A 27,303-nucleotide genomic window follows, 5' to 3' on the forward strand; every position below is an offset into this window, starting at 1 on the left:
CAAATGGAAATTTCACCTCTGCTACGGATCAAAAAAATATGAAGAGATATAGGGCTGTAGACGGAAAGCAGGAAATCAAGAAGGGTCTATAATGCTTGCAAGGTGAGTGACACAGGTAGAGAATACACGAAGGTAGCGATTGCTTTTAGTTAGCTGGAATTTGTTGTTCGGGAACAATCAATTAAGGTGGCCAACCAAGGAGTACAAGTCTATTCTGGGAGATGTATTATCCTGTTGTAAAGAGGACCCTTATCACATCGAGATACAAAGTCACCAAAGTGACAGCACCTTGGTCTGAGTAAAGTTTGGGTCAAGCAGAAAGGTATTCAATAGGAAGGACGTGATATTATATACATTCTTACCTGCTCAGATCTGTTCAAATTCACCTTTCCATCACGGCTGGTGTCAACATCCAAAGAGACGACTACAAAAAAAGTTAAGAACACAAGGAATCATATGTGAGTGAGTGAAAAGGCAGAAGCACTTCACTAGCCTTACATAACACACCATCCCATAAACATGTGCAACACCAGTCATACAATTACCCTGGCAACCACCCAAAACACTTTCCCACTAACATCTTCCAAAAAACGTTCCTCATTCAAGGACCTGATTTAAGGACACTGGGCAAGCATAGATCACGGCCCTCACAGCACGAGGAAGGAAAGGCAAGCTTGAAAGAGAAAGGAAAGAAAGGATGCCTAAAGGAGCAATGAAGTCGGTGGCATTTTGGGGTAGCCACCATTGGTAAACATACTGGACATGAGGTATTGGGGCCTGGGAGCTAAAAGTGCGGCTGCAGCAGCATAGAGGGTAACACTGCAGAACTCAAGAGTGGGTGTTCAATAAAATATGGCGGCCTTCTAATAGGCAGCAACACATAGAATTACATCACTCTTGGACAATAGTGTGTTGATCAACCCATGAATCTCAAATCTGGTTATCGTGACATTTACTATCTTGGTAGCCAGGGAAGAGGGTTACTGTCATAGCAAAAGCAGTACATCCATTGTCAGTCGCTTGTCCAGGAAGGGGGATGTACACAGGTCGCTCACCTTAGGCTGTGTTGTAGTGGGAGAACTCGCAAAGCATCTTGCACAGAGAACTACAGATCTCTGAACAAAAAGTCAGTTGCCGCCACCAACTGCTGCCAGCAGATATTGTGGCAGTGAAGTGAAAAAGAGCACAGGTGGATTGTGTGAATGTAAGAGAGCTGGCAGGCCAGTGTTGGGAGGTGGAGAGAACTAGCGCAGGGCAGGGATGGGAGAGGAGGGGTCGAAGACAGCAGCCATGTGTGCATGCAAGCAGTTTCTTGCATGCAATGTTGCAGTTTGGCATACAGCCTACAGTAAATCAAAAAGTAGGATGATTTAGTCCAACAACAAAAAACGTCTTTAAACAAGTCGAACATTACAATACACAACTATAGAGGGATAGTATGCAGCAATTTTAATGACATAGATCCATTCCTGGCATTGGTGTAGTCTGTGTTCTCTATTTGGAATTGAAAGGCTTGGGCTCACACAATGGAAGGTGGCTGACAGCTCGCTGGGTGTAGACAAAGAAAGACGAGAATACTTCCAATGTACCATTTACAATGCCAATTGTCTATTTAATCAGAGGATGATCGTGCTTTGGGAACTTGGGGTTAGGGTTAAAAGTAATGCAGATGATATGCCACCATCCCTGGGGTCTTCGGTATCCTTATGAAATTGCCCCTTTGTGCTAGTGTTATTTAGACCTTACACTCCTTTCATACATCTATATAACCTGCATAACCGATTTATGCAAATGTAATGTATTGAGGATGCAGGGTCCTGGTTTATCCAACCCAGCATCAGGGATATATATGGGTTCTTCCCTCTCCCTACGGCGATCCTCCTTCATGTGGCATACAAGGCATAGAGGACATGGCATAGAGATCAAGGAACGTGGGGCTGAAAGTAGCCATGCTTTGCCAAGAGTCAGTGGCAGTGACAAGGCGGATATACGTACACAAACTAACGTGATGGATAGAAAGCACTACTTCAAGCCTAACTGGGATTCCCTATGCACCACTTCACATTTTAACCTGCCTGTGCCATTACACTTGAAGCACAAGTGGAAATTCTGATGCAAATAACTCTGGATGCACCCCCAAACTAAGAGGTCTAGCCTGAACTTCTAGATTACAATCCAGGATAATGTAACCACCAGCAACTCTGGCATAGTTGTCCTAGAGGGGGGGTGGGATCATCAGTGAGGGGTAGTTTGTATCTCCGGGCCTATAGAGCAAGCAGTCCACATCTGGAATTGAAAACTGCTTAAAGGAAGTCAAGTAGTGTTGATGGATTCATAGCTTAACAGCCATCACCTTTTCTGGTGCTCTAGCAGACAGAGATATAAGCAAGGCTGCAGCTCCAGGGATAGGAGGGACCGCAATCAAAGCACATAAAGAGAAGACAGCCTCGGAAAAAACAGACTCTTCAGTGAAGAAACTTTACCTTATCTGCAGCTCAATAAACCATTTCATCAATCAGCAAGGTACCATGCAGTAGTGTACCAGAAGGTTTGCAAAGCATATGTAGAACAGATGCCTAGAACATTGTTTATGTTGTTTTTCCCAACCAGTGAGTAACTCCTATGACCAGACATGATGAACAACAGCCATCTCAGAGCCATGTGCCCCATTTGAGTAGCGAGTTTTGATATGCTACTTTTGCAGCATCAGTGTAGATACAGGGAAAGTGTTTTGTCAGACATTGGGGCATCCTAAACATGCATCCTGTGAGAAACCAGAATGTGTCTCACCCACTAGTCCCCAAGGATCTGTCATCTTGGCGGCCAGGACACGGCCATCGCTTTTGGATCCAGCTCCTCGGAGAGTGGGACACCGGGCGGTGAGACGCGGTATCCCCTTCCCTGTAACACCTTTACCCCATCCTATCAGGTAGGATATTTAGTAACTCAGCCCCCACCCCCTTTCACAACACAAACCCTTTCTCACAGACAGCCCGCTATGAGAGAAAACAGACTACCACCCGAGCCGTATACCTGACGTGTCCCAATAGCATGGTCAGGCAAGGTCAGGCAATTACTGACTATCACACACACCTGACTTCCATTAAACGTCCCCCACATGGAGAAAAAAGGCAGAGCATGAAAGCACACTGAGCGAGGCAGAGCACACGATGAAACAGCAGTTCCAAGATGGCAGTTTACCAAGAGGATAAAGACGGCGAAAAAGAAAGGGATTGCAAGGAGGGAAGTTACCTTAACCTTGTCGACAAGGAACAGTTACTTTCATGAAACCTTGAGAATATAAAACTTAAGGCCAGGAAACCCAGCTGAAGAGTCCTGTACTGTGTGTCAGAGGTACTCGGGGCTCTCCCGCGTCAATAATCAAGGCAAGGAGAATCACCAGCTATCGTGGTACTGTCCTTGGCTCCAACAACAAAGCAGCGTCAGTGAGATCAACACAGCCAGTGAGTTGGGGAGGTCGATACAGAACCGGTCTGTGTTGAAGCCAAATTTGCAAGCGGCAATATTGTATGGCGAGCACTGATATGAACATTGATTGAAATGCGAGTGAAGTTAAACGGCAGATGAGTGACTGAACTTTGAAACCACGATACAATAACTTTGCAGAGTCATATGGCATGGCGAGTGTGCTCAATCTAAGGTCTCTGTAAGGTATTCAGCTGAGAGTTAACAGAAGTGAAAGAGTGACAAAGGATTGTGAATCAAAGTGGTCCTGCGACGGGTCAAGCAAAATCCCATGCACAGTCAAAAGTCTTTGATGTTGATTAAGAATGTTAAATACAAAAGGAAAGGACTTTTATTGTTGGTTTGTTGCATGAGGCCCTCTGAAAGAAGAGACTTTGAATGGCAAAGAGACTTTGGCACAGTATGCCATGATGTTGAAGTTTTAAACTGCACCCTTGTGCTAGAGAAGCCAGAGACTGTGTTAAACTGGAGTGTGCCGCCTTGTGCCGTGCTAAAAACATGGGGGAAGGGAAGCCTACGGCTTGAATATGCCGACATATCATTTCTTTAACACTTTTACATAACATTGTTTCCCACACTATTCATATTTAGAGGCAAGGATTGGCAATAGGTTTATCAGTATAGGACCTTTTATTTTGACAAGACACCACTAGGACTGCGTTATTATTTGATGGTCGTAGCTTGCTCCCATGTTTTGATTTCGGATTAGATGGGCATTTTTCAAACCCAATTGAAGTTCAATAAACACCCTTGAAATGTGGTCACTTGGGTCTGTCTTACTGTTGATAAATAATACGTTCTTTTTCTCTCTCAGAACAAGTACTTAATTTCTCAGGCGATTCACTATCAGATACCCCTCAGCTGTGCTCATATCAACAAAAGGTTCATAGATTATTTATGCATCCAATTTCTGGTAGGATATTCTTTCTCGGGTGACTCATGGTTCACCCCGGATCCCTCTCAGTGGTGCTCAGATACATTTAACACAGTGTTCAATTAGTCTCCCTCCGCCAGGCTCAGACTAATTCCAATTTCCAATATAACTTTACACAAATTTGCCTTAACCAAAAGCTTTTAGCTCATCTCCCTCCGCCGGGCTTGGACCAACGTCATCTTCTTTTTCATCATCTATCGAAGACTTTTGAATGTGCACAGGGTTTTGCTTGACCAGTTGCAGGACCACTTCGATTTCATCACTCTTCACATTTGCCACCTTTCAGCTGGATACCTAACAGAGACTTTTGAATGAGCATCCACCTGTTGCCTGGTCACTCTATCTATAGTATTGTATCTTGGCTTCAAAGTACAATCACTCATCTGTTGTTTAATAATGTTTGCGTCGCTTGCCACATACACTACATACACTGTTCTCTTCAGTTTTCACTATACAATGTTGCCTCTTGCAACCTTGGCTTCAAAACAGACCGGTCTGGTATCAGTCTCCCCAACTCACCAGCTGTGTTGACTTCACTGGCGCTGCTTTGTTGTAGGAGCCAGGGACAGTACTACGGCAGCAAACGATTCTCCCCGCCTCGACTATTGACGCAGGAGAGCCCAGAGTATCTCCGACACAAAATGCTGGATTCTTCAGCCTCGATTCCTGGTCTTACGTTTCCCATTCTCAAAGGTTCATGAAAGTAACAGTCTTTCATTGAAAAGGTCAAGCGCACTTCCCTCCTTGCAATCCTCCTTGGTTTTGCCTTGTATTAAACTGCCATCTTGGAACTGCTGCTTCCTTGTGTGTTTTGCCTTGCTCAGAGTGTGCTTTCTTGCTCTGCCTTTTATCTGTGTTGGGAAGTGTAATGGAAGTCAGGTGTGTGTAACGGTCAGTAGTAATTGCCAGATCCTGCCTGACCATTGTATTGGGGCATGTCAGGTATACGGCTTGGGTGTTAGTCTGTTTTATCTCATAGTGAGCTGTCTGAGGAAATGTTTGTGTTGGGAAAGGGAGGATTTGAGTTCTAAAGTATCCTACCTGGTATGACGGGGTAAAGGTGTTACAGGGAAGTGGCTACTTCATCTTGCCATCCGGTCTCCCACTTCCACACTCCGAAGACCCCTCACCCAGGTGATCCTCCCCCACGGTCCACCCCCAAGAACTGGATCCAAAAGTGATGGCTGTGTCCTGGCCACCTGCATAACAGATCCCCGGGGACTAGCGGGTGAGACACCTTCAGGTTTCTACACCATCCATTTCAAAATTGAAGTCTTAAGAGGACTGGTGACCCGGAGATGAACCACCAAAGATTACAAAGAGCATCTGACTTGTGAAATTCTTTAGCCCAAGATAGATACAACTTCAGAGCTCACTTGACCTTCAGACAAAGCTGACCCATAACGAATCAGACTTATGGGACGGGAAGAAGGTAGGCAAGAACATTTCCTGAATAATGTGAAATGCGGATACTATTTTAGGGAGGAACACTGGGAGTGAGAGTGTGTGTAACTGGTGTGAGGGGAAAAACTAAAAAAGGTTCACATTGTCCTAATCCCTCGATTTCAGTGAACCTCCTGGTGGAAGTTAAGGCCACTAGTAGAACTGCTTTCCACAAAACACGTTTAATATCCACTGATGCCTTGGGCTCAAAAAGCTTATGTGCCTATGCTGCAAGGACAGCATTAAGAGATTCCATTCAGTATGGGGCCTTGTGACGCAGAGAGGAAGCCAACCAAGTTTCTCCAAAGGCTTCTCTGTGATGCAATTGGACTAAGAAATCTTGGAGGGGTGGCCTGGTACATTCTACATGTATCAACCTGAATGCAACTCTTCATAAGGTAAGCTGTGAAGGACAGGACATCATCAAGTTTATATGAGTGTATTAATGCCCTTATTGACAGGCCAGTGACAGAAGTGAGTCCACATGATCTTATACTGTTTACTTGTGGAGGACTTTCTGGCTTCTTGCATCATCTTTAAATTCTCCTGTGTAATACCCAGATGACCAAGACATTTCTTCAGATACCAACCCACAACGACAAGCAACTGAGGGCAAGGACCAATCTGTCCTGCTGGAACAGCAGACTGAATGGGATGGAGAACTGACAAGGCTGAACAGATACAAGAACTATACTCCTCCAGGACAGTAAGGGGTATGATAATCAATGCACAATGGCTGGAAGAGCTGAACTTTGTGATAATTTGTTAAAGGTGAGAAGTGGGATAAAGAAAATATATCATGTAAAATGGTCTTGTATACCACCCTCCTGCCAATTCTGTTGGCCTTGCTATGGATGTCTCAAAAGGCGGGGGAGGGGGATTTGGGGAGGGAAAGCAGGCGAAGAATATGGAAAACCTGTGGTGTTGATGGATGCAGATCAGAAGTACCAGTATAAGTGCTGATCTGCTTTCCAAAGGGACAGCCCAGAGATCTGATAGACAGACGGTGTCTTGTTTGGTTAGTTGCTATTATGGGGGGGACTGGAAGAAGACGGGCAGTGTGATGGGGCTAAAGCAGGGATCTTATATTTAGTTTGAATAGCATTGACATGGTAATGGCTAGGCCTGTGGCCGATATGTGTAGTGTAAGGCAGGGTCCTAATTTCCTGCTTGTAACCTAGCAGTGCCTGGTTAGCTTGTCGCCAACAGCTACCAAGAGCTACTTTTGATTCCTCAGGCTAACTGGTGCCATAGGAACATGCATATGTGAAATTAACGCTGGGCTTTGGAAATGTTTCTAAAAGAGCATTAGGGCATGCCTATAAGACATGTAAAACATTTATACATTATATAGAAACCCTTGCAATAACAACATGCATCAAAAAGAGGGCAGAGGAATGGTTGGGCTCAAAGTGGTGCAAAATTAAGCTTCATCCTACTCCAGTTACATTATTTTTCAGCCCTGTGAGAACAAGCATTTCCTCAACCTTTGAGGTGATTGAGGAAACCTTTTGGGGTATGTGATTATCCACCAGGTATCATCACTTCTCCCCAGTGGGGAGCCCTTTCCCATGAGGTTAGGGAGGTGCGACCTCTGGTCAATAGTCCCCTGGGGAGTGGGGGGCGGGAAGGTGGTTAATGCAGTAGGACCTAAAGGGCATTAGGAATACCAAGGAGCCATTGACAACAGATGTTACACTGGAGTGGAGTAAGCCCTATAAAGTGGAAAGAAAAGAAGGACTCAGTGTATTCCTCTTCCCTCCTCGTTTGAGAACCCAGACGTTCGCACTCAACCAGAAGAGAGGGCTCTGAAGAGGACGCCAGTGAGTGGTTGAGGGAGTCTGATGGGTCCAGTGTCGGCAGGACCGAGCCCAGCGGGAAGCTGGCGAGGGGGTGGCACAACCTCCAGGAGGAGGTGCTGTGTGGCCCCCGAACAGTGCTGAGACTGCAATAAGCCACAACACGCCGAGTCACTGCAGAAGCAGTAACGAAGTAGATGGCTGCAGGAAGGAGACGGACCCCAGTCCCTGGAGAGAACTATGCTCTGCGAGCAAGTCCCAGAAGGTAACTGGAAGCACGAGCGAACCAATAGGGACGTATGGGGGGGGGTCTCTGCTTCATGCTGGGGCAAGTAAAGACCTATATGAAGTCCATCATGCGTTTGGGACCCCAGCAAAAAGGAAGAGTGCATCACAGGAAATCTTCCTCATACCAGTGGCATAGATAATTCATTGATATGATATATGATATGATATTTTATTTCTTTCGCGCTCGTACACAAGTGTTTCAGAGCACGACAAGGTAAGGGAGGGAAACAGGGGAGAACACAACCATCTTACTAGGCCCAGTGACATTGAGAACATGCAAGTGAGAAAGGGGAAAAGTGCATGGAAGAGGGGGAGTGGAAAGTGCGGAGCAGAGGAGAAAAGAAAAATAATAATACATAAAAAATAAATAGATAATAGAGGCAATAAGCAGTGGTAGTGCAGCCAGCAAGTGGCAAGTGCTGTGTTTATGGCAGCAGACTGGGTAGTCTGAATAAGTACAGAAAAAGAAGAACATGAGCAGTGGGGGACTGTATGGGTACAGATACAGACCCCAGTGAAAAGGGTGGCCAGGAGGCAGTGCAGGAGGGTGGCAGGGTGAGCAGGTACCTGGGCCCAGGGGAACAGAGGGTGGCCAGGTGCACAGTGCCAAGAGAGAGCAGATCAGCAGGGGAGAGTGGGAGAGGGGGAGCGAAGGCAGAAGCAAAGAGGAAGGTCTTGAGGTGCTTCTGGAAAAAGATGGTTCTCCTCAGGTTTTAGAGTGGCAGGGAGGCTGGTCCAGAGGGAGGCCCCAGCAAAAGACTGAGATCTACCCCCAGCTCATTTCTTTGAAAAACGCCTGACCCTGAGTGAGGGAGTTAGCGGTGGAGGAGCAAAGGGCTTGAGAGGGGAGATATTTTCAGGTATTTCGGACCCAGGCCCCAGAAAGCCTTGTGGACAATGCAGAGGGTTTTGAATTTAATCATTGCATCCACCGAGAGCCAATGGAGAGATTTCAGAGCTGAGAGATACGATCCCCAGGCTTGTGGCCAAGGACAAGTCTCGCAGTCCTGTTCTGGATTAGTTGCAGAGAGTAGAGGCAGGTAGATTTAGAAAGAGGTTGTTACAATAGTGCAACCTAGAGAGAAGCAGAGCATGGGAGACAGTGAGCTTCTGGGGGAAGGAGAGGAAAGGCAGAGTACCTCTGAGGAGGTGCAGTAGGAAGTTTGACTTTTTAGAGACCTCAGGAATGTGGGCAGAGAAGGAACGTGTGGAGTCAAAGATGACCCGAGATTCTTAGCCTCACAGGTGGGGGTAGGAGGAGGGCCAAGGGAGCCAGCCAGAGAGAGAGGGGAAAGGATGGTAAAGGTGTGCCGATGAGGAGGATCTCTGTCTTGCTGGCATTCGGACAAAGATCATTGGTGGCACACCAATCTTGAATGGCAGTTAGGCATTCAGAGACGAGAGAGGGAGAGGTGGTGGCCGAGGGCAGCCTGAAAATGAGTTGAGTGTCGTCAGCATAGCACTGGAAATTTGAGCAGAAAATAGCAATGCAGTCGGTGAGAGGTGCCAGGTATTGGTTGAAAAGCCAGGGCAAGAGGTTAGACTCCTGGGGAACACCACAGGTAGAGAGGAAGATAGATGATAGGATGGACCCAAGTTGGACCCGAAAGTGTCGATCAGAGAGGAAAGAGGTCAGCCAGGCCATAGCCTGATCAGTGATACCCTGGTTATCATGAAGACAGTAGAGCAGGATGGTATGGTTGACCATGTCGAGGGCAGAAGAGAGATCGAGTAGGATGAGGACAGAGGGAATGTTAGAATCAAGGTTGGAGAGCAGATCTTGACGTATGTTCAGGAGAGCAGTTTCTGTGCTTCTGGCCGCTCTGAAGCCAGACTGGTGGTCATGGAGACAGCCAACAGAATTGGAATGAAGGTTAAGATGAGAGATGGCCAAATTTTCCAGGAGTTTGCCCAGAAAGGGAGTGATGGAAATTGGGCGATAGGTAGCCGGACAGGAAGGATCAGCTGTGGGTTTCTTGAGAAGAGGATGCACAAGGGAGTGCTTCAGAGGTGAGGGGAAATAACCTGAGGCAAAGGAGTGGGTGCAAAAAAATCGGCAAAGGCCAGAGCGAGGGCGTCAATGTGTTCCGTGTTGGTTTTTGAGGAACGGGGATGAACCTGTTTTGACGAGGCTTTCATAGATAGGTCTTGTCTAGCGACCACATTAGGGTAGAAACGAGGAAAGCAAGAGAAGGAGGGTCAGGGGGCTCTTAAAGGGGGGTCAGCAAGCACAGAGAGGGAATAGGAGGGGCATAGGAGAGGCATGGGAGGAGAGGGTGGACAGGATGTCCTGGATTTTTGAGATAATGCGAGAGGCAAGGGCATTGCAGAGAGCCTGGGAGGCAAGAGGAGTGGTAGAGGCTGCAGCAGGGTTTGCAAGCTCCTTGCAGATTTTAAGGAGTTCGGCCAAGTTGTTAGATAACGCAGAGACACAGGCTTGAATGTGGACTCTCTTCTTAGTGCGGACAGAGAGTCGGTATTGCCTTTGGAGCAGACAGGCCAGTTTGTCAGAGGATGAACAAGAAACCCTCCATTTCCTCTCAGCCACCCTACACATTTTAAGTGTAGCTAGGTCAGAGTCATACCAGGAAATGCACTTGGCTTTGAACTTCAAGCGGATCCTCATGACAAGGGCAATAGCATCAGAAATAGAACAGTAGAGAAGGGGCAAGGTTGTGTCTGGGGTGAGTCAGCCAGAGGAGGAGGGAGGGGAGAGAAAGTGGCAGCAAAAGCCTCAACTGACACACGATTCATAGGTCGGATGTCCGAGAAGGTAGCTGGCAGTGTTGGGGTGGGCTTGGCTTGGGTGGGGGAAAGAGAGTGAGAGATGCGATGAGAGAAGGCAGTGGTCACTTCAGGAGAGAGCAGTGGTCAGAGGGATAGTGTGGGGGAGGCCAGAGGATATCAAGACATCAAGTGTGTGTCCTGCAGAGTGTGTTGGGCCAGAGGGGAGGATAGAGAGGGAATTGCAGAGGTTGTGAAAGAGCAGAGATGAGGGACAGGGAGAATCAAGATGGATGTTGAGGTCACCAAGGAGGAGGAGTTGAATGGTTGATGGCAGGAAGGGAGGAGGAGAGGTCAGCCCACTCAGAGAAAAGAGGCGATTTGCCCGGGGGGCAGGTAGAGAGTAGCAACAGTAAGAGTGGCTAGGAGCGATTGAGAGCCTGCAGACAAGGCATTCGAAAGAGGAGTAAATCTGAGTGGGAATGATAGTAGCAGGAATCCACTCAGGAAAGATCAACGCTACACCCACTCCAGGCCAAGTGGATCTGGGTGCAGAGAGGATCTTGTAGCCATCAGGGAGGAGAGTGTCAATGCTCGTGACAGAGCTGGCCATGAACCATGTCTCAGTCAGACCAGGACATCAAGGTCCAGTTCTTCAAGAAGGTGGCAGATATCAGAGGAGTGTTTGACAGCATAGCGAGAGTTGAGAGGCAAGATGAAGAAGGTTGCTGGCCTTAAAGACCTTACGGGGAGGGGTACAAATCAGAGGTAGAGTTGTGGAGGAAGCCTGAGGAGGGGCAGAGGAGGAGGGAAGAGTGGGCAAGGTAGCCAAGGAATGTGAGGAAAGGACAGCCGGAGATGAAAGAACCACTAGAGAAGGGTCTGGGAGCCCAAGAGAAGAGAAGAGTGCACCCGAGGAAATCATCCTTGTACCAGTGGAAGAGAAGTCCATTGACCATCAGAGAAGAGTCTCGGACACAGATAGTAGTAGGACTTGTGACTTTGCTGATGAAATGAAACCGTGCCAAGATGAAACCCAATTTTAAAAAGAACTCTCAAACAGGAGAAGTTAGTCATTCAATCATTTCAATAACACTGAAGAGATGCCAGGGGAAGGGGCTGGGGAAAAGGAGTTAGTCCCCACTGGCCTTGGAGAGTGCAGAGCAGTCCAGGAGAAGGAAGCCATTCTCATGGTCCAGAAAGTTGACTGTACAAAGTGCTGGAACTTTTAGCCAGTAGAAGTGGGTCATTCCCCCGGGCATTTGTTTATAAGAGGACATTTTGGGAACACCACCTGTATATCCAGAGAAGGGAGTCATTCTCCTGGGTTAAGTACTTTCTGTTAAATGGCGACAAGCCGAGGGAAGGGGGTCATTCCCCTGTGCCATTTTTTTCCAAGAGAACATTGGGGGAACGCCACCAATATAACAGGAGAAGGGAGTCATTCTCCTGGAAGAGGAACTCTGTTGGATTATTCTTTAGTTGTAGTGTAAGTGATAGAAGTAGGTTGTGACAAAGGATGGTGGACTTTGATTGCGACTGACATTCTGACAAATCCTTTAGAATTAGTTTGAGGCAGGGAAACACATTTTAGAGATAGGGATAGTGAGGTTTCTTTTTCCCTACAATAAAAAAGTCTATAGCAACAAAAAAGCCACCACTGTGGCAATTTCCTTCTTCGACACCCTTACAGGAATTAGAGAAACACAATCTAAAGCGGATATTTTGTTAGTAACATTAACCACAGACATTTTAATAAACCAAACTTTACAAGAAATCCAGGTACTAGAATTGCAAATAATAAATCTGCGATATCACCTCAATTATTCTTATTTCATGTAAAAGAAACCGCACAGATCTCAAGAAATGGCCACAGACTTCCGTTATCTTGCACTGGTTGAGCAAACATGGCAACAATTATGATTCTTCTGCAATAGTTGCTTATTTTGTTAAATTTACAGATAGTCTTATTAAATGAATTGTACAAAACTGAAAGGCTATACGTCTTTCATTTGGTCTGAGAAAACAGCATGTTACAGTTGAAGGATTTGTACTTGTTTGAGCAAGATCATGAATGGCTCCCCCTGCATTTTTAAGGCAATTGATTGCTCCGATTTATCTGAATAGACTTCAGATGCTGCAGTAGAGTTTGGTAATATATTACAGCAAAATATCTATGTGCAATATGGGCAGCCATGTTACAGAGTTTAATAGAAGCACTGGTGGAATGCAATATAGTAGGGGATCCGAATAAATCTAAGATATGCTGTGCATTTTTAAGCGAATAAGGGTTAAATATAACTGATTTACAAATTTCATAGGTTTTTTCCTAATTGATAATATGGAATACCCCAAAATATCCAGATGTTCTCAGTTATTCAAGATGGCAAAATGCACAACATGGGCAATACACCATTTCTGTGAATGTAAGTCCTACGATCAGTTGGAAAAAAAGATTGAGACAAAATAGATTTCCAATTATTTTCAGCTACAGAGTTATTGCAGTGATGAGAATATTGGTCAAATATGTGCCGCCATGTGATTTGGGAGTTTTTTTTTTTTTTTTACAAAAAGGAAGTTAAAACTGGGTTAACGTCGCAAATGCACTAATTGCTGCAAGAGCCTTCAGAATATCCAGTAATTGTTGTTAAGGGGAAGAAACATTTGTGGATTCTCTCTACATCTGTGTAGAATAACATTAACAGGTTTACAAGAGAAAAGTTAGTGTCCACCTTCAACTGTAGGTATTGTGACAAGAATAATGTAAAATAATACATCTTACAATAATTGGTCAAGAAACGTGGTTAACCGTGGTTCCTGTTGGGATGATCACACCATAACGATGATCCCCACTGTGACACAATCCAAAGGAAGACCAATGACTGGCTTAGTTGTTGCCACAAAAAACTCTGGGGGCCACAATAGGGCGTATCCAAACAACTATATATTATATACTATATACAGCTAGTTAGAATAACCATACATCAATATTGTATTGCATTAATGAATCTGTACTGGAACCACCTGGCTATCAGAGATGTTCACTTCTTCGATGATATGGAATCAACATTAGATCCAATTGCTGCTGATCAAGCGGTCTCAACCACCATTATAGCAGGTGATTTAAACTTGCATAGTCTATTTAATTCCAAGCAACACCATACAAATAGAGTGAATAGGTGGTCAAATCTAATGAAAAATTGATAAATGGTAATGCCCAACCGTGCAGTAGATAGTGATCTGCCGGCTCGTTCGACGAGGCACAGTGAACATCAACAAGCCACAATTGACTACATTTATACAGATCGCAATCTGTTTTCACGTATTTGTCGCTTTTTCATTCACAACCAAAATACAAGTGACACCACTACTCAATATCTCAGTTTGAGGTGAACAGTGGCCATAATCGACTACTGTGGAATCCAGAACAATTGCAAAATATGCATGAATTGCTCAAATCCAATATTCATAACACCAAGGTATGCTCGTCTCCTGATGAGGACTACACATCGATCTTACAGTTATTTCTGTAAGTGACTGGTCCATTCCATGAGCCCCTACATAAACATAAGCATAATTACGATTTTGGCCTTAAGCAGACAAAAACACAACTTCAGAAAGATATACAGAAAGTACCCTTTGGAGATAACAGGTTCCGAATAATAAAAGCTCTTAAGTCTAAATATAAAAACTGGGTAGCTTCCAGAATATCGCATTTGTATCAGCAAGATGGGGAAACCATGCTTCGAGCTTTAGCTTAAAAAAATTCTGGAGCAATATTGCATTTGCTCAACAGCACTTCATTAACTTCTCAACCATCATTACAAATAAATGCTGTACAGAGCTAAGCTGGATTGGACACTTTACAGATTTTTACTCCAACAAAGATATGAATGCTCTTTACACCAAAGCTCTTGCACCATTGTATCCTCGGCTTGCATTTGATATTCATGATATCAAGATCTATATTTCCAGACTGAGCCTTTCAAGGGCTCCTGGCCCTGATGACCTGTCCAATAGAGATCTTACGTCAAACCCTAAGTATTGGGTGGAAACCTTATTTTCAATTTTTCAGGAGGTCATGACAACTTAACGTATTCCTCATAGTTGGTGTAAATCAATAATAGTCCCCATATTTAAAAAGGGTAATTGCCAACATCCTGGAAGCCATCGCCCGATAGCATTACTTGATGCTCCGGTAATACTATTCTCCAGACTAATCCTGAGGGATTTGACCCTTTGGATCAATCAAAACAAACTTTTTGATTCACACCAGATGGGCTATATACCTGGCATGGGCACATCGATCAATCTTCTCACCATAATTGCTGTACAACAACAGATCAATAAATCCAAACAATCAATATTTATGGCCTATGTCGACTTCAAGTGGGCATTTGACTCGTTCAACAGACATCTTATGTTTCAAAAATTACTAACTACGGATTGCACTAATAACTTATTGAATTTGATCATTCAAATACACACACACACCTCTATATGTGTAAGATTAACATTAGATGGAAAACTTTCAGCTCTGATACAAACTGCACATGGCCTGAAGCAAGGATGTGTCCTTGCATCCTTCATTGTTGATATGGGCAACTTATCTTCTATAAGAGCTGACCCTCCACGACTCGGTAATCATCCGGTAGCCTGTCTCTTCTATGCCAATGATTTGCTTTTAATGTTAAAAACACCAAATGGTCTCCAAACATTATTAACAGCTTTGGAGAATTATGCAATTGACAATCACTTGGAAATCAATGTCGACAAAACTAAGATCTTAACAAGTAATCCCGTCAAACGAGTCAAGACATGCAATTATGGGAATGAGCTCTAAGTCATCCAGCAATATAAATATCTAGGACTCACTGTGAGCAACCACTCCAAGGATTTGCCGTATTTACAAGATTTAGAAATAAAAATGCAAACTGCCACATCACAACCATTGATACTCAAATATACATTTGGTAAGTTCTCATACTCATCCATCATGACTTTTTACTCACAAAAAGTCGCAGCAATAATTTTATATGGATCAAACACCAAACCTCCAAGACGCAGCAATTCTGGACAAGACTAGAGGGAACATTTTGGAGGAGGATTTTAGGTATTCCACAAAGTACACTGATGTCTGTAGTAAGATATGAATTGGGACTCTTCTCTTTATATGCAATGTTTTGCTGGAAGGCACAGAGCCGATACAGGAAGCTTATTATAGCCCCGAAATTTGACCTTCTGATAGATAAACGCGCCATTTACAGGCTCACATCAGATCACATCAGATCATGCCTTTCCATGTAAATGGTGACTCCTTGCCAGTAATGTAATGGATGTGGCAGGAATTACAGCAGAGACACTAGCTTCCACCCCAACGAAAGCTAAGAACATGTTGTGGCACATAGATTGGATCTGGACTATAGATCAATGCAAGCAGTACAAGATCTTTAAAGAGAACACATTCTTAGAGAAGACATTTCGAACTACTGAACAGTACTTGCTAAATATTTCCGGGCCCACGATATAGACAGATCTATTTGAGATATAGTTTTAGCATAGGTGGAGTTTTGGAAAGCGGGACTCCCTCACTCCTGCGCACTTCTTTTTTGGTTGTTTACTGTGTCAGGCCTGCAGCCCAAGTCCTGGTTTGTCAAGGAAACCAACTCCGGGGTTCCCGATTATTTAGAAGATTTGTGGGGTTGTCAAACTGTGGACCTGTAGGGCGCTGGTAGGATAAGGTGGTCGGGTGGTTGCTGTTAGGCAGATATATGGGGGAGTCAGGTTTTTGTCATTATTAAGGTTTATTCCTTGGTTAGTAAGCACCAATGAAAAACATCATTGTGGCATAAATGACAGTTTTGACATGTTGATTCATTACACAGCCGACGGGCGTTTCGACCCAAGTCTTTTTCAAGGCTGTGATTTGTGAGTTGATGTGGTGGTGATTTGATGCATCCAGTGAAGTGACATTTGAAGCCCATTTGTATTGAGGATATTAGTTTTCCATCCATTATGCATACATTAATAGGTAGTTTCAAACATAAAACAATTGCAAAATTGAAACATATTGTGACACCCGGGAGAGGTAGTTTAGCATGTTGGTGATGGTGAGTGATGGTGACAAAGTATGATTTATTGGGCAAAACGATAGAACAATTAGTAGATTCAGGTATGATAAGATACATATTTGCAGTAGGATTAAAACGGGCGAAGAGACGATGTACCAAGGGAGAGGAAAAGAAAACAAAAGAAAAAGTTAGTTTAGGGGAGGGCTAAAGAGAAATCAATAATAGCCTTGTAGAAGAAGAACTGAAAGGTCTTACCCAATTGAGTTAGGGGGTGAGCTTCGAGGTGCTGTAGGCTGGTCCTCCCATGTATGGGTGCCAGGAGGCTGGATAGCCGTTCTGAAAGGTAGATGGACAGGGTTGTAGGAAGGGATGGAACCTTTGGACTGTTGGTAGGTGGGCATGGCCCTGGTGTGTCATATTAAGGCCGCTAAGGGGATGTCTGGCAGACAGACGTGCTTGGTGACGTGATTAATAGGTGGACCTGTGAGTTGGCCAGTGCCAAGAACAATGTATGGTTGGTGTCTGTTCACGAGAGACGGCGGTGGTTAGGGGTGCCCGGGATGCTTGTTTGACCCTGGGATGCTTAGGGACGAGGACATCCTGGAACAAAAAAGCGATAGCGAGGTGGGGGGACAGAGGTCAGCCCTGTATCTGCCACTGAGGGTTGCTGTGCCTGATCGAGTCATAGTGCTGGGTGGAGCAATGGCAATGGGCCTCATTACACGTTGTGCGGTAAGGGTTTACCGGTACCGGTAAGGGTACCGGTAAACCCTTACCGCCTTACTACGAGGTCCCTTTGCGGGTCCTCCCTTAATGCCTGGTTTTTCCAGGCGTTAAGGACGGGACCTGCAAAGGGACCTTGGTGCTAATTACGGTACCGCAATTTGCGGTACCGTAATTAGCCCCTTCACCATTAACATGGAGCCCTATGGGGCTGACTGGCAATGGTGAAGGGGCAATGGTGGATGGCGGAATTAGCGCCCCTACTCACCTTGGAATATGGCGCTAATTCTGCCATCCACCAAGGCGGACCCGGTAAGGGACCAGCGGCAACCATGGCGCTAATAGCGCTAATAGCGCCATGGTTTACCGCACAACGTGTAATGAGGCCCAAATGTGTTGATGTGGACGAGTTGAGTCCATCGATTCAGACAAGGTGGTCAGAATGGGTGGCAACAGGGCAGAGCCCGATATAATGTATTTAGTGAAAGGAAGCGCCCCCAATTTCAGCACGATCCTCCCCGCAATGAGAGACAATAAGGGACTCTCCCGTAGTGGGAATAAGACCAAGACAGAGTGCGGGTGACCGTAAGTGGGAGTTTATCCAAAGAATAGGGCATGCAAAGAACTCTGCAACCTCCGAGAGCGCTCTGTCTGACAATAGCAAAGACAGGCGTATTTCTAATACAAAAAACGTCATCAGAACCTACACACTATAGGGGGCACAAGTTAATTGGGATTGGGTGGCGTCGACTAACTATAGGTGTTGCTGCAGCGTGGTTGGTCTTGGCGTGAGGACGTCACTGGTCAGCCTCGTGGGTTGGGTTGGGCCTGGCAGGCCAGCTTGAGGTCATCCGAGCGGTGTTGGTATGCTGGGGCAGCCTGTGACAAAGATGAATACCTTTCCTGACTCGTTTGCCCTAGGCCATGCACACCGCAGTTATTCAAGAAACGACATCTAAGTTCATCAATAAATCGCTCAGCAGTTTGTCTTATAAAATAAACGCAACACATGAGGAATGCACCTCGTGAGAGGTCCGGTGGTTGTCGGTTGGGGTGAGATTTACCTGTGTCCTATTGACCGGTATTTTAGGTCGAGGGGCTGGGCTTTGGGGCCTGAGCCGAATGATACATGTCTGTCTGCCGCGTTAGAAGTTATTGTATAAATGGGTCTCTGTGTCTTGTCCCAGTGATGGGGGTCGTCTTTGCACGGGGTCATGATTCTTGGGGTGGTCTAGGGGGGGGTTGTGGAATTTACGAGAGGGTGCTGGTAGATCAGTGGATTTAAACGTGGGTTTATTACCGTGCTGTAAATAACACAGGTGGCGGGCTGTGGCCTTGGGTGCGGTACCGGGGCCTCTGACTCTCTGAAGCGGCTCCAGCTTAGTTGGGGGAGGTGAGGGAGCGCGGCACAGGCCTTAGCTTCTTTATCTGGCAGGCTTGGTAGGGTGGGAGGGAGAATGGCCTTGCATATATTCACAAAGGTTTTTTCCTCGTGCGTTGCTAACTTTTGAATGCAGAACTTTTATAATGTTCCGCCTTATTTTGATGTTATTTAAACACACATATATATTTCAATTTCGTTACACATTTCTTTAATACAGTCGGTCCGAGTACCTTTTCATTGCCTAACATTATATTTGCTACATGGTGTGATTATTTTATGTACATTAGACGTTACACGAGGTAGTTCTAGGTTATGGCCTACAGAAATTGATGCTCGCTGCTTTAGGTGGTTGAGAAAACATATATGAGTTCAGGTTTCGACATAAAATTGTAAGAACACTTATACAGATAAAGGCTATACATTTGGTCGACATCTTTCTCTGTGGTTATAGCAGCACTAGTCCAGACCTGGGGTGGTATCATGTAACGTTACATCTTTATGGTTTATTCACAGGTTACAGGATCTGTTTAAACAGAGGTAGTTCGTTGATACCAATACTTGAATTATTTTCTACTTTCTTCAGATAGTGATGCTTCAGCTTTTTTCCCGTCACCCCGGCCTCGCAGACCAGGTCATGCGGGGTGCAATATTACATTGTGAACGATAAAATGTTACAGTGTTAGCATCTCGGGTTAGCTCATCCCCGGCTTTCTCATGGGAACGCGCTCGCAGCGGATCTACCAGGGCTACTGCGGCGGCGGAGATGCATGAGAGGCCCTCCAAAGGTGGGGGCCTTGTTACAGTGTGCTGAACTCCCGCCATGTTTGCTAAACAAGATGGCTTCTATGCCTAACTGAATTTTGGTATATGCAGGGAACGGATATGTGTGGGCAATGTCGTCGGCGGGTGACCCCTCCTCCACCTGGGCCCGGGTGGCATGAGGGGACGGCCACCGAGTCATGGTCCTCACCTGGGGAGAAGGCTGCAGGTGAGGAGGGCCTCGCGGCCAGTCCTCCCCTACATTTCCCCCCTTTCGTTACTAAAGTAACGAATTCTTTAGCTCTTCTAATCTTCTACATTCTTGCTCCTCTATCACTGCGTCATCCCATGCAGGTGTTCCTTTTCTAGGCATCCAGGCTCTGCATACCCCCCTCAAGCTCTCACCTCTTCTAGCATACTCATCTGGGGTACATGTTAAATATATACAGTCACCAGTTTCTTCCAAGTCTACCCAGACCTCTTCATACCATTCCAGTTCCACATCTCGGGGTTCTTTGATAGTGGTGTGCCATAGTTTATCTACTATGTACTTATCACGGCACATAGGCACTAACTGGTATCTGGGAGTGTTATCTGTTCCTGTCTGTACATGTACTTCATGTGTCGCCTTAATTGTACCACCAGAGTTGCCCATTGTCACCATCATCATTGCACCGTTAGGGACTGCATTAGCACAACATCGGAGGCCCACCTGGCACAGGCAGAACACCACGAGGAGGACCACCACAACTGGTATTAAGAACTTCATCGCCACTCCAAGCCATGAGGGAACCCAGGAGAAGATATTGTCGAACCATGAGCTATCTTTAGCCCCACCTTCCAGCTTCATCTTCTCTCCCAGGTTATGTACTGCTTCAATGACGTGGGACAGGGACCCATTTTCTGCGTCTTCAGAAGGTACGAACGTGCAGCACGCACTTCCTATTTTTCGGCAAACACTTCCATCGATCGCTGTTAGCAGGTCCAGAACATACCTGTTCTGCATGGTCATTAGTCGCAGAGCTCGTAGTTCCACCTTTATTATGTTGAACCCTTCTTCAGTGTCATTGGCCAGCTGGATCAGTTCCCACCGTGTGATCTGGAGCCATTTTGCATTTGCTCTTGCTTGGACACTTGAAACTAGTGAGGCAAAAAATGTTTCCACGGAGCTAAACAGGCGATACCTGTCTGGGATCTGTGCCAATAAATCGGATGCTTGTGATATGTAGTTTGATGCTCGCTTGTTCCGTGATAGCTCCTCTTCTTTCCCTCCGGAGGACAGGACATAGAGGTGCGCTTCTGCAGTGGGAGACGTCGCATCCTTGTTCATGTTTCCTTGCGTCCTTTTATTTTCGTCGACGTGACTTTCTGGAATCACCATTAGGGCCGAATGCAAAGTGGCCATTGAGCAGCTGCCACTCCATGCCTGGGGAAGGTGCAAGTAAGCCTGATTCCCGCATACCCAGTATGTGTCCATTAGTGCTGCTGTTCCTTTTTTCATGTCTGGGATGGTGAGAGTTTTGTTACAGTTTTTGTTCGTTCCCATTGCCACTTTTCCTTCTCCCTTGAAACATAGTTCGTTTTGAATTTCACTTTGTAGCTTGAAGGGTTTCTCCATCGCTGTTACCCATGTTAGTTTAGAGATGTGTTCTTTCCATATTGGTAAGCACGTTTTTTCCATCCACCGCAGCTTGTCTGGTTGGACACCTCTCAGTGCTTCCGCTTTGCACAGTACTTCTTCATCTTTCCATTTGTTTTCGGAAAACAGCGTCCCTTGTATTGCAAAGAAAGGTTCTTTAAGACAGACTACTCCAGACGCTTTTGAATAGCACGTTTTGTTGTCCTGTATCATTTTGAAAGAGACATCGTGTGCTTGAAAGGTGTTCTTTATTCTACACAGTGTGAGATGAAGGAGACATTGGGCATCCACAATGGGCAATTCTCTTGGCAACAACACTTTGGGTGTACCTGATGCATGGGGGATGAGCGAACAGACATAGCAGCTTTCATTGGTTGTCTGTTTAGCTGTTGTACTCATATCTGCATACCATTTATTTGCTTGGTGGGGGTGTCGTGGGTCTTCCATCTTGTCTAATCCTAACCCATAATACTCATCATACCCCCTCCTGCTTGTCTCTCTTCTTCGCCTACTTCTCTCCCCCCTCCTATACCTTTTAGTTTCGATAGGTGAAAGAATAGGCCCCCCTTTCTCATTCCCTCCCCCCTTTTCCAATTCCTCATATATGAACTTGTGTTCTGCCATCGTAATTACTTTTCCATTTTCCTCAATAAACAACAAATCGCTGTTTTGTATCGGGGCGGGAAGGGTAGTGGGGCTGTTATATATTTCAGGTAGGGACATTGTGTCATTTTTCATATCTTTATCTCTTGATTGTGACGGGGCAGCAGTGGGTGGTGCAGTATAGTAACCCCATACAAGGTGTGATCCATCCCAGACCAAAAAATCACCTTCTTTAATATTCATATTTGTAATTGAATTCGTGCCAGGGGCAAGGGTGGTGTTACTCCCCCCTCCCCCCTCGTTCATCTCGGTAGAGATGAACGCTATGACCCAATATGTCACTAGGCAAAATATTGAGATGAAGAACACAATAACACACATTGATAAACCACATTCGTATGAATATGTCAATCTATCTACTAACATTTCTCTAAATCTAACAAATCTATTAGTTGCAGGCTGCCCATTCGATGCCATAGTAAATCCTGTTTGAAACATAAAAGTGCATTAAGTACAAGCATGTAAACATTTATAACGTTGTGACATTTTTTCGACAAAGTATGGGAGTGGGTGAGGGAGGGGGTGTGTCCACAGACAAGGTAACGTTACAATCATTACTATCCGTACATTAATTCATGTGTAAAGAGGAAAGTCGAGAGGAAAAAAACTTCTCCAAAACCAAAAAAAAACCACAAAAACCTTCAAAAGTTGTAAAAAATTATATACATATATATATATATACATATTTATTTCACAACACTTGTCGTGCGCCAGTCGCGTTCAATGTTCATCACTTAATGCACACAAAATTCCCATCATTCATTCTGCACAACTTCATTGTCCGCAGTTGCCTGTGCCTCGTCCTGTACCTCACCTTCCACGGGGCTATAAGCTCTGCGTACGTCTGTCAAATGTACCCAGTATCGTAGGCCCTTCACCTTTACTGCTGTGGGTGTGCAAAACACTACCTCATAAGGGCCATGGAAACGTGGCGCATTCCACCTTCGCACAAAACTTCTGACATATATAAGGTCACCAGGCATTAGTTGTAATGGTTTTTCAGGCAGTGTCTCTGTTTCTGTTGTGTTCCCCTCCTCTCTTGTAGAGGGGGGGGCTAGTTGCTTCGCAATTACGCGCGCTGCCCGTGTCAGTTTTTTCAAGTACTCTGTGAACTCCTCTCCCAATATCGCTGCACTTCTGTGTGCATCAGAACGTTCACGGAAAGGCGAATGCGCTGTGTGCATTCTCCTTCCCGTGACGATCTCATGCGGGGACAAATGGTGGTCTTTACTTGGCTGATTTCGTAACTCAAACAGGGCCAAAGGCAGGCAGTACATCCAGGTCTTTTTAAGGGAAAAACACAATTTTGACAATCTGCTTTTTAACAGACCGTTCATCTTTTCCACTACGCCATTACTTTGAGGATGATAAATCGAACATAATTTGTGCTTTATTCCCAGTAGCGTAGTCACTTCCTTGAATAGTTCATTAACAAAATGCGTGCCGTTGTCTGAGCGAATAACTTCGCAAATCCCCCAGCGCGGGAACACTTCCCGCACTAGGAACTTCGCGGCGCCCTTCGCATCAGGGCGCGCACAGGGGCCTGCCTCCACCCACCTCGAAAATGGACATACAACCACAATCATGTAGCGAGCCCCGTTACATCTTTCTCCCATGTCTACATAATCAATGTGGAGCTCTCTGAATGGGCCATTTGGTTTTGGTATCGTTCCTCTCAGTGTGCGCAATGTCATACCTGAGTTGTAAATCTGACATGTCGTGCATTCTAAAGCTAGCCTTGTGATGTGTTCATGGAGGCAAGGTGCAAACCAATCTTCTTGTATGTCCGCCATTATGTGTTGTTTTGCATTATGTGCTGGAAAGTGTAGTTGTTGAAACGCTATTTCTAACAATGTAACTGGCATTACCGCTTTTCCTGAACTTTTTTGTCGCCACAATAAATCAGTCGGCGATTTGCTGCATCCCCTCTTAGTCCACAGCAATTTTTCTTCTGCACTAGCTCCCTCTTGCAGCTCTATTATTTCCTGTGTGGGCATCATGTTGTATCCTGTGGGGACCTCTTGGCTTGCTGTGTGGTGCAACATGTACTCTCCTACTACACCTTTCTGTAAATACGAAGCTTCTTTGGCAGCGGCGTCTGCTGCCGCGTTCCCCAAAGATATAAAATCTGTATTTGTGGTGTGGGCTTGGCATTTTACGATGGCCACTGCCGTGGGGTCTTGCAGGGCCTCAATCAGTTCTTTCAATAATTCTGCATGCTGAACTGGTGTTCCATCTGCTCGTCGAAACCCTCTCCGCCCCCACCGCGCCAACCCGCCGTGTACTGTTGTTGTCATGTATGCTGAGTCGGTATATATTGTCACCGCGCACCCCTTGGCGGCATGCAATGCTTCTATTAGCGCTATTAGTTCTGCTGCTTGTGCTGAATAGTGTGATGGGAGGCGGTGTTGCACTAGTGTCTCGTATTCATCTTCCTCTAATCGTACAACTGCCATACCCACATGTTTCTCTCCTGTCTCCATGTCTATTGAAGCTGACCCGTCCACGAAATACACCTCTCCCTCGTTCAGGGCATTCTCAAAAATCACTTGATCCTGACCTTCGTCACCTGTGTATGTAGCGCAGTTGTGGTTCTGCATGTCCTCTACGGTGCACGCCTCTGTGATGAATGTGGCCGGGTTCACTGTTTTACATCTTACTATGTGGATGTTTGCGCTGGACAGTATTATTTCATATGCTGTGGCGCGCTGTGTCGTCAATGTGCTCTTTGATCGCTCTAATATTGCAAAGAGTGAGTGTTCCACAAACAGTGTCACAGGACAGCCCATCACTATCGTGGCACTTTTCTCAATCGCGAACGCGGCTGCAGCTAGGGATTGCTCGCACGCGAAATGACCTTGCATTACTGCGTCTAGGGTGCCACTATAGTAAGCCAGTGGTTTGTGCCCTAACGATGTCTTTTGTGTCAGTACTGCTGTCATCAGTGTTCCTTTGCAGTGTGAGAATAAGAAGAATTCGCGCCCATAATCTGGATTTGCTAGTACTGGAGCGCTTGATATCAGCTCTTTTAGTGAGTTAAATGCTGTGTTCATCTCTTCTGTCCATTCTATGTGTTTGTTTTCCTGCTGTGCCTCTTTTAGTGCCTGTAACAAGGGCCTTGTGTATGCTGCATAATCCAATATCCATGCTCGGCAATAGTTGCACATACCCAGAAATTTCTGCATCTCTTTTACTGTTTTGGGCTCCCCAACTGCTCTAATCGCCTGTGCCCTGTCTGGTATGATCCGCTTGCCATCCTTTGATATCAGCTGTCCCAAGTATAGGACCTCTGTCAGACAGTATTGTAACTTCCCCTTGTCCACCTTGTACCCTTTATTGGCCAATAATGTCAGGAGTGTTATTGAGTCCTTTCTGCACTCTTCCTCAGTTTGTGCACAAATTAATAAATCATCAACGTATTGAATCACTGTGCTTTCTACAGACAAATTCCCCAGATCTTCATGTAGTACCCTGTTGAATATGCTTGGGCTCTCGCAATATCCTTGTGGTAGTCTGCAGTGTTCGAACCTCCTCCCCCCTAGTGTAAACGCTGTTAAGTACCTGCTCTCTTCTGCTAAGGGAATCGAAAAAAATGCATTTTTTAAGTCAATAACTGTGAAGTGGGATGCCGTTTTCGGAATGTTGCACAGTATTGTCGCCGGGTTCGGGACTAAAGGGAACTCCTTCTGAATCACATCATTGAGTGGGCGTAAATCCTGTATCATCCTCCATGAACCTCCCTTCGCCTTTTTAATCGGGTAAATGCATGTGTTGCATGGGGAGTTTGAGGGCACTATTATTCCTTGTGCTAGCAGTGCATCTAGTGTCTCTCTGATCCCTTCTTCTGCTTCGCGTGACAATGGATATTGTTTTACCCGGGGTAGAATTGCTCCCGGTTTCAGTTTTATTACCACAGGCTGAACCCCATGTAATAACCCCACATCATGGGGGCCATTTGTCCATATGTTAGTGGGTACTAACCTCATGTCGTCATCAAAAAATGCATGTGGTGCTCCTACTACTGCCATTAATTCAACTTTAGTTTTTCTGGCTGTAACTACAATGTCACACGGCATGGCTAGTTCCATCACTATTTCGCCATCTTTCTCAGTGTCAGAAAATAGCTCCTCGTCCGAGAGCTCCCTCAGTGGGATATTTGCATTTGTACACAGTACTGTCCGCCACTCACATCCTTCCATGTCAACGCCAATTACACATATTCTGTTTGCTGACACGTGTACTGCGTGTAAATCCAACGATAGCACTGACCCGGGAGCAGTGTCGGGGCTTGCTATGGGGCGGAAGAGGAATTCGGCCGGAATCCTCCAATCCATCCTTTTTAGTTCTGGTACTATGAGAGCCAATGTTCTCATGCCCTCAACAAACATCTCCTCGTTTCTTGGTAACCCTCTGATCTCTTGCATGATTGTGTGGCCGTGTATTACTGCTAATATGCGGAGGGGGCATATGCCTGGCGTCGAACATACGATACCGCTCCCTGTGAATGATATTGTCATATTTAGTTTACTTAAGAGATCTCTCCCCAGCAAATTAATGGGAGAGTGTTCATAGTACAGTAAGGGTGCTTTCACTGTTTTACCCCCCACTGTCACATCCAATGCCTCTGTGTAAGGAACTTCAATTACAGCCCCAGAGAACCCCTGCGTCTCTAACGTTCTATTAGATAACGGGAACCGGCCCTCTCTAATGCATGATTTCTCCGCTCCCGAATCCACCATGAATATGAACTGTTTGTCTCCTATCTGCGCTCCTATCAATGGTTCCTCTGATGCATTGTGGGTCGTAGATAGTACTGGACACGCAAGTGCTCTCTGTGGGCTGTCCTATGCGGGGTGTCTCATTGCCCCCCCTTGATCAAAAATGTTCCCCGAAACTACTGACACCCCGCTGTAAGGTGCGGGAGCAGGCGCTCCGTTAGCTACTGTGGCGAAAGTGTTACCTGGCGTGTATTGCATATTGTCATTATTCTGTGGGTGGTTTTGTGTTCTGTACTGATGTCCGTGTAGTTGTGCATTACTTCTTTGTCCTACATTTTCTGGTTGTTGGTATTGTCCCATGGGGAGGCCGTAGGGGCTTCCTGGGTGGGGGTGACCGTACTGTTCTGTTTCCTGGAACCCGTTGTTTTGTCTGCTCCTGCACTCTCTTGAGTAGTGCCCCCATCTCCCACAATTCCAGCAGCTCCCCTGTGGACCTCTGGGACCCTGCCACCCATTTCCTCCCATTCCTCCATACCCTTGTCCTCCTCTTCGGCCCCTGTACCCACCTCTTCCCCCTCTTGGGGCCCACTCTTGCCACGTTGGACCTCCGTTCTGCTCCTGCTCAGCCCACTGTCGTTGTCCTTGTCCTGCCCAATTTGCTGCTATTCTTCC

At 45.7% G+C, this 27,303-nt stretch overlaps 1 protein-coding gene across 2 annotated transcripts in view; it reads right to left on the minus strand.

The window, feature by feature from the left end:
* Positions 1-27,303, minus strand: part of LOC138472786 (protein-arginine deiminase type-3-like) — a 543,016-nt gene that overhangs the window by 323,736 nt on the left and 191,977 nt on the right. For both annotated transcript variants that reach the window (XM_069611133.1, XM_069611132.1), the window contains exon 4: positions 363-424. In XM_069611133.1, coding sequence (XP_069467234.1) covers positions 363-424 — 62 coding nt within the window. The remainder of the gene's footprint in view (positions 1-362; positions 425-27,303) is intronic.

Source organism: Ambystoma mexicanum, chromosome 8, assembly GCF_040938575.1.
Source record: "Ambystoma mexicanum isolate Mex_15411 chromosome 8, UKY_AmexF1_1, whole genome shotgun sequence".
Lineage (NCBI taxonomy): Eukaryota > Metazoa > Chordata > Amphibia > Caudata > Ambystomatidae > Ambystoma > Ambystoma mexicanum.